This window comes from Lipotes vexillifer, unplaced genomic scaffold (assembly GCF_000442215.2).
Source record: "Lipotes vexillifer unplaced genomic scaffold, Lipotes_vexillifer_v1.1 scaffold911, whole genome shotgun sequence".
In the NCBI taxonomy this organism is placed as follows: Eukaryota; Metazoa; Chordata; class Mammalia; order Artiodactyla; family Lipotidae; genus Lipotes; species Lipotes vexillifer.
Window position 1 is genome coordinate 1155178 of NW_006781377.1, and position 8097 is coordinate 1163274.

The 8097-nt window shown below is 39.5% G+C and overlaps 1 protein-coding gene across 2 annotated transcripts in view; it reads right to left on the minus strand.

Annotated features, from left to right (window-relative positions):
- Nucleotides 1-8097, minus strand: part of PTPRO (protein tyrosine phosphatase receptor type O) — a 240439-nt gene that overhangs the window by 14676 nt on the left and 217666 nt on the right. For both annotated transcript variants that reach the window (XM_007454619.1, XM_007454618.1), the window contains 4 exons: nt 5198-5288; nt 3010-3086; nt 2036-2170; nt 1684-1806 (listed from right to left, as the gene is read on the minus strand). In XM_007454619.1, the coding sequence (XP_007454681.1) occupies nt 1684-1806; nt 2036-2170; nt 3010-3086; nt 5198-5288 (426 nt within the window). The remainder of the gene's footprint in view (nt 1-1683; nt 1807-2035; nt 2171-3009; nt 3087-5197; nt 5289-8097) is intronic.

Here is an 8097-nt window from a genome sequence, read left to right on the forward strand (position 1 = left end):
AAGATTTACTCTGTATTTGTATAGCAGTTTATACCGCCTTTCTGGGTAAAATATCCAAGAAAGAAAGGAGAGTTCAAATGCAATTGAGATTATCAAGCATTTTCTCTGATGGCTAAGTCTGTTGATGTTTTCTAAGTGATTTATTATTTTTGAAAACATTCATTCATTCACTAATTTATTAATTCCATGAAAACGTATTAAGTGGCTAAGGGTTAGGATTACAAGGATTATTAAAAGAGGATACTTGAGTCCATGACAGTACGTGGGGGGCGGGGGAGATGGGAAAGCAGACATGAAATGAGAGAATTATAACCATGTATGGTGCACTGTGATGGAGTGATATACATGAAACTAGAGCAGGAGAGGAAAGGGAGAAAGGTCTTTTGAGACTAGGGAAGGCTTGATAAAGGAGCTAACATTTGAGCTGAAATTCTGAGTAGGAGTGTGCTTAGGGAACAGGAGGAGATGGGCATTTCAAAGAGATGGAACAGCATGGAGCAGTTTGTTAACAGTTACACTGGGATTTGCCTAAATTCTCAATGTAGCAAAAGCCGTTGTTTAGTAGTGGTTAAGAAGTGATTTGTTTCTTGTAAATATCAATAAATGGCGAGTTAGTGAGTGCTTGGGTTGTACTGATATGAACAATCCTTGTTTCCATTGCCTATGTTAAGGTCATCAAGCATTTTCTGTAAAGGGCAGATAGTAAATATTTTAGATTTTGTGGATCATACAGTCTCTGTGGCAACTATTCAAGCTTGATGTAGCACAGAAAGAGTCATAGGAAATCAGTAAACAAATCTGTGGCTATGTTTCAATAAAATGTTATTCATGGACATCGAAATTGGAATTTTATATTGTCCATATTTCATGTGAAATATTATTCTTCTTTTAATTTTTTCCAACTTTTACAAAGGTAAAATTCATTCTTAGCTCATGAACTTCACGGAGGAGGGTCTTTTGTTCATCCTCTGATCTACACTGTGAGAAAATATTGTTTCTAAGCAGAGAAGCACATTTTAATGAGGACTTTAGTATTAAGTTTGTCCTCAACAGAGACCATGTTTAGGTGGAGAATACTAGTAAAACTTAGCCTGTCAGCAGAGATGTAGCAGTCCTTACAGGAAAAAATAGACTTTTCTGACATTCTAACAATCAGAATTCAATAGCATTTCAAAAGAGCTAGGAAACCATGATTACTAAGGTCCAGAAGTACCTTAGAAATAATAAAAACCAAACTACAACAAAATAAGGGACAAAGCCAGACAAAGCGAAATAAAACCCAAACCACTATATCTAAAATTAAATTTTAATTTATAATGCAGGTGCTTGTATATCCTAAATATACCCATATATGGTTAATATAAATATGACCACACTTCTCTCCTCAGTCATGCCTGGTGAGCAGTGGGTCACTGTGTCTTCTATGACCCTGGCTGAAATCTGAGATGGAACGGTGTAGCCTTCTGATTCCATCTCCTCGGGCTCTCCAGGATAAGTATTTAATCCACACCATTCTCGAGGAGTTAGGAAACAAGCACATTACACGTGGGATTTTCCTCTTGGAGGAAGCCATGTTGCCAAGTCTGAGGTGCCCATGGTCTCCCATGAAGGGGGATTGGTCTCCTGACCCTGGGGCTTCCCTCAGCGTGGGGACAGCTCCTGAACCCACACTCTGTGACTTACATAGTTGATCCGGAAGTGTCTACAGGCCCAGGCATCCTGCCCTTCCTCTGAGATCATCTCCACTGTGATGTCTCCATAAGCTATGGGTTCTTCCGTGAATGGCCAGTAATGGTCACATTTCACCTGAGGGGACAATAGCACAGCCTTTTAAAACAAACAGGCTAGGGAGGAAATAGTCTGTACTCATTTAGGGAAAGCGAATGACTTGCCTCTGAAGAATCGTATAGGATTATTGTGAGGATGAAGAATGAAGCAAGTGGAATGGTTTCCAATAGACAGTAAGCATTTAATCCATGGCAGTGGCTGGTACAGGCTTCACTGCTAAGTGGGGCTGACCCCACTAGGCACTTACCCGCCTTTTCTCATTACACTGAGTGAGCATGACAATAATCTGAGACTTCTGTTGTAGGACCATCTTCCAAAAGTCATTTCTGGTTTCAGGCAGAGGCCCCTGTGTGGCAACATACTCCTGGGGTGAGTTGTATCCCTGGAGGGTAAGTGACAAAGTTGTCACCTAAGGAGCTACAGTCAACACCAAATGCTGTTTCACACAAATGAGAAAAAACTGAAAATTTACTGGGGATAAAATGGCAAGGGATCATGCACGTATGTAATGTTTTCTCCTTTTTTCATCAAGGAGGCAGTCATAGTAGCTGACTGTATAAATCCATATGATTTGACACATTTTGGGGGAGGGAAGCCTAGAAATCACACCCACACGTTTTTACAATAACAACCAATGTCTTTACAGATACATTTTAAAAGCACAGGTGCTCAGGTGGAGCCCTTTGAGTTGGGTTGCTGACACTGACATTTAAGCACAAGAAAGATGATCTTTAGTATAATGATCTACTTTCAATTTCACTAATCTTTATCAGAGAAATTTGTATATTACTAGTCTCTGGGCTTCTTTTTTTCCCTATTCTTTTTTTTTTTTTTTTTTTTTTTTTTTGCGGTATGCGGGCCTCTCACTGCTGTGGCCTCTCCCTTTGCGGAGCACAGGCTCCGGACGCGCAGGTTCAGCGGCCATGGCTCACGGGCCCAGCCGCCCCGCGGCATGTGGGATCTTCCCGGACCGGGGCACGAACCCATGTCTCCTGCATCGGCAGGCGGACTCTCAACCACTGCGCCACCAGGGAAGCCCTTTTTCCCTATTCTTTATTCTAAAATGGAATAATGGAAACTGTTCTTTAGAGTTGGAGTGCTTAGTGGAGAATGGCTCTCTTGTGAACTGTTTGACACATCCCTGAAGCCCTAATAGTCTTCCTCTGGCTGGGCTAGAATTTGGATGCCTGATTTAAAAAATTTTTAATTTTGATTACTTACAGGAATGTAGTTGGCATTGATGTAGTCTGCACCTTCCTCTTCATTCATGGAGATTAATCTCACTCGGCTAAAGTCATCTGTAAAGCATAAGGAGAAAAATATTAAAAGTCAGAGTGGAAGGGTGCAGCCACTATGGAGAACAGTATGGAGGTTCCTTAACAACTAAAAATAGAGTTACCATATGGTCCTGCAATCCCACTCCTGGGCATATATCCAGAAAAGTGAAAACTCTAATTGAAAAAGACGCATGCACCCCAATGTTCATGGCAGCACTATTTACAATAGCCAAGACATGGAAGCAACCTAAGTGTCCATCGACAGATGAATGGATAAAGAAGATGTGGTATATGTACACAATGGAATATCACTCAGCCATAAAAAAGAATGAAATAATGCCATTTGTAGTAACATGGATGGACCCAGATATTATTTTACTAAGTGAAGTAAGTCAGACAAAGACAAATATCATGTGATATCACTTATATGTAGGATCTAAAACAAAGAAAAAAGATACAAATGAACTTGTTTACAAAACAGAAACAGACTCACAAAAAGAAAACAAACTTATGTTTACCAAAGGGGAAATGGGTGCGGAGGGATAAATTAGGAGTTCGGGATTAACAGATATAAAACAGAACAAATGAACCAGAAAAAAAAAAAGAATCAGAGTGGAGGGAAGACTTGTCAAGACAATTCTGTACCCAATATCTGTACTGAGTACCAAGTCAAATTGGTCAGTGATAGGCTAGGTAGATAAAATTTATTTTAGCTTAATATTTTAGCCTATCTCAATCTTAGCTTCTGGTTTAAATAAATATATAAATATCTCCCCACCAATATTTCCTCCCCTCAGCCCTCCTGTCCTTGAACGAGTGGTCTCCAGGTTTTTTGGGGATTGTGGAGAATATGTACAGGAACTAAAATATTTGGTAGGTTGCGTGGAAGGCCATAGAATGTAGCCTAAACACAGGATTTCCATTTCACTCAGGGACATCCAGAGAATTCACTACTTTTGGGAAGCCTCGAGAAGAGAAGATGGAGTTGATGGTCTTTTTTAGATGGACTTCACATGAAAAAAGTAAATCCTGAAATGTGTACAGAAGTAAGGTGTTGTAATGATAATACTACTTAATTTTGTCAAGAACCTTTTTAAAGGAGGGAGTTCTCTTTCTAGAGCTTTGCACTTTTCCCTTCGTTCCCAGCTCCCCCTAGAGTGTAGCAGAGAGGATAGTTAAATCTATACTGGAATGTATTTTAATTGTCCTGTAAGTACTTTATAATACTTCTTCTTTGTTGCTTTTTCTAAAAAAATTTTATTGGAGTATAGTTGATTTACAATGTTGTGTTAGTTTCTGCTGTGCAGCAAAGTGAACCAGTTATACATATACATATATTCACTCTTTTTTTTTTTTAGATTCTTTTCCCATATAGGCCATTACAGAGTACTGAGTAGAGTTCCCTGTGCTATACAGCAGGCTATTATTCATTATCTATTTTATATATAGTAGCGTGTATATGTCAGTCTCAATCTCCCAATTTATCCCTCCCCCCCTTATCCCTTGGTAACCATGTTTGTTTTCTACACCTGTGACTCTATTTCTGTTTTGTAAATAAGTTCATTTGTACCCTATTTTTTAGATTCCACATGTAAGCGATATCATATGATATTTGTCTTTCTGTGTCTGACTTACTTCACTCAGTATGACAAGTTCTAGGTCCATTCATGTTGCTGCAAATGGCATTATTTTGTTCTTTGAATGTTGCTTTTATTACAAAATGCTAAGGAATGGCAGAACTTGCCAGAAGTAAGAAGAGAGGTTTTTTCACACCTTGCCTCCCTTTCCATTTGCTTCCTTCCATTGTCAATGAATTGACTGAAAATAGATTATGAGCACAGATTATCTTGTCCCTAATTTGGCGAATACTTTTTGATCTCCAAAAAGCCAAATGGTCGGTCTTTTCTGTTCAGATACAATTTATTTAAAAGCATAATTAATAAATTTTCCTACATATGACAGGATCTAATGACATCAAAGCACCAATGTGATCAATGCAATCACAGAGATGGCTTTGAAGATACAGACCGTTACTGGGTCTGGCCAGAGATCCCTGAAACTGATTACTCTTCAGTAACAGCCCTTCAGCCTTTGGAAGACATGAGTAGGATCGGCATCATTGACAGTCTTACATGGTAGGATGTTTGTGTAGCGATTTTTACATCGGTTCAGTGGAAGGTCTGCAGCAAAGTGTGGAATATCCAGTCCAATCAACTTCAACTCCTGTAAATGACAGAGAATAGATTTGAGATTCCCATACATGGTATGGATTGCATTATTGTTCACATTGGTTTATTGCTCATACTGAATTATTCTTCACTTCCTGCCTCTAATAGAATGATCATAACTATCACACCCCCTTTGCTTTACGATATCACAGTGGCTCCCTTTTGGGGCAGAGTGTATTTCTCCATCCTACTGTTGCCACCTTGCTTTTGGCCAATGAAGTTGGGTAGAACTCACGTCCAATCAGAAGCTTTAAATGTGTTTGCTCAGCTTGGTTTGCTCTCTTGTGCTTCTGCCATCTGCTTGCAAAGAACATGCCCAGGAAAGCTACTGGTCCCAGGATGAGAAGACACATGGAACAGACCTGACTCTGACCCACAGCCTGAAGTAGAATGATCTCATCTGTCCCACAGAGCCACAGGTGAGAAAAATAAGTGGTGTAGGTCACTGAGATTTTGAGGTTGTTTCTTATATAGCATTATTGCAGTAATAGCTGACTGATGTAATACATAAATACGTTGGATAGCTAAGTGATCACTTGGAGAAGGTAAGAATTATATGCATTACACTCAGGAGTATGGAGAATTTGAAAACAGAAGTAGGTTTCAGATTTTTGGAGGTACAGGGTAACTGAAATTTATGCAGTTTGCATGAATATTTCCTATTCTATGAGGAATTGTAGGTATTTCTCCTGAAGGCGATGAGCTTTTGAGAAGGTAGAAAAGGAGAGAGTGAGGAACAAGAAGTAGGGCACATTCTCCACGTTACAAGATGTAGGATTGACAGTCACTAAAATCTGGTAATAAAACCCTAAAATAAGGATGACGCAGTAGTGGGTAGGCAAACCCTTCCATGAAAATAGGAACATCCAAGTATCTGTTTGTGTGTATCATTACTCTTCTAAATTCTATTATCAGAAGGTGCACTGATAAAGCAACTTTTATATAAACAGACAACAAAGATATTTCAGAAAATCTATGTTACTGGAAAAGGGGGTTTCTAAGCTTCTATGACATGTGTCTGATAGGAAACAGGGGTTGGAGTCAAGCCACCTGGATTTCTCCGGGGGCATCAATTATTCTGTGGTCTACATAAATGGTGCTCCCTGGAATTGTGCAGCGCATGACCAATGCAGCAAATCCCACACAAATCCGAGGGCAATATTAGTAAACAGTCTGTCTAACCATCTAGGAATGGGGTTACATATATAGTATGCATTTTTCTATAAGACTATTAAGTGAACAAGTAGACACACCACTTGCTGGAAAATTTGTTTCGTGTATGGGATGCTATTCTTCATGATTCCTCCCAATTATTACCTTAAAGAATCATAAGCTGGAGGAATACTTCTCTGGGGGAAGAATTCTGGAGAGTCTTTGAAAGAGTTTTGAAGAGAATTGGAAACATTTGATGATGTTTTGAGAGATCGAGCAGGGAATTTTTTGGTGTGTGTGTGTTCAGTGTCTTGATTCAAGTGCCCATGCAAAGCAAATGTTGTAGACACCCAGTTCTTGGGATGTCTGCTACGTCCACATAGAAGTTCTTTGGTAGCTTAGTGTGTGTGTTTAATGGCATTGGAATGCAAGCTACAGTCAACATGGATGAACTGATCTAATTGTCCAGATTTCTCTCTATCACTGTTGGCTTTCCAAGCTCACAAAATTGCGAGCTCTTGGCCCAAGTCGAAGTCAATCTTAAGACCAACTCTGCTGACTTTGATCTTCAGTTTACAAATTTAGAAGTTTTTTTTCATCTTGGGCAAAACCCTTGCTTGCCAATTGCCCTTAAACAGAAGCTTGTCATTTTTCCTTTATAACTGTTTTTTCCATTTTAAAGGGTTGTCAAAGACTGATTATATTATTCTTATAAGAAACAAGATTTATTTTTAGCAAACTTCAACCAAATCAGTGTTATTTTTAGGTTAGCTCCTTTTGGCAGCTATAAGCTTACTTAAATGATGTTTCCATTGCTTAAAATATTTTGGAAATCTACCTCCTTTGGGGAGTGTCTTTATAGATAGTTTGTCAAAATATCTGGCTTATTTTGGTGGACTGCTTATAAACTGCAGGGTCTTGAAAAAGTATTTCAACTCTCATTAACATCCGTTGAATTATCTGTAAGATAAGGCTAATAATTTTTCCATACCTCACTGGTATATAGTGACTATCAAATGGAATGATTTTTTTTTTTTTTTTTTTACTTTATTATTATTATTTTTTTTCTTGCGTTATGCGGGCCTCTCACTGTCGTGGCCTCTCCCATTTGCGGAGCACAGGCTCCGGACGCGCAGGCTCAGCGGCCATGGCTCACGGGCCCAGCCGCTCCGCGGCATGTGGGATCTTCCCGAAACGGGGCACGAACCCGCGTCTCCTGCATCGGCAGGCGGACTCTCAAGCACTGCGCCACCAGGGAAGCCCCAAATGGAATGATTAAACTCAATAAATATTAATGCAGCATTATTGATCATGATTGTGAAATGCTTCCATTATGATTCTTTGTTTTGCTTTGCCTGGCTCCATAATTTCTCCCTCCTTTGCCATTTGTGCTAACTGAACAACTATCCCCCAATAAAGCCCCACTTTGAGGACAGACTGATAAGCCACAGGAAAAGCCCTCTGGTACCAAAAGAAACTGTGGAAACAGATTGAGTCTGAGAGCTGGAGCACATATGGAAGCTGACTAACTGATAGAACTTTAATTGTGTGTTGCCTCCCTGCTGTAAATGCCCTAAGTTGATAAGAGTGATTTAACTGGCTGAATACTGTAAATGTAAATTGCCAAAGTTAAATTGCAGCAAAGCAGGAAT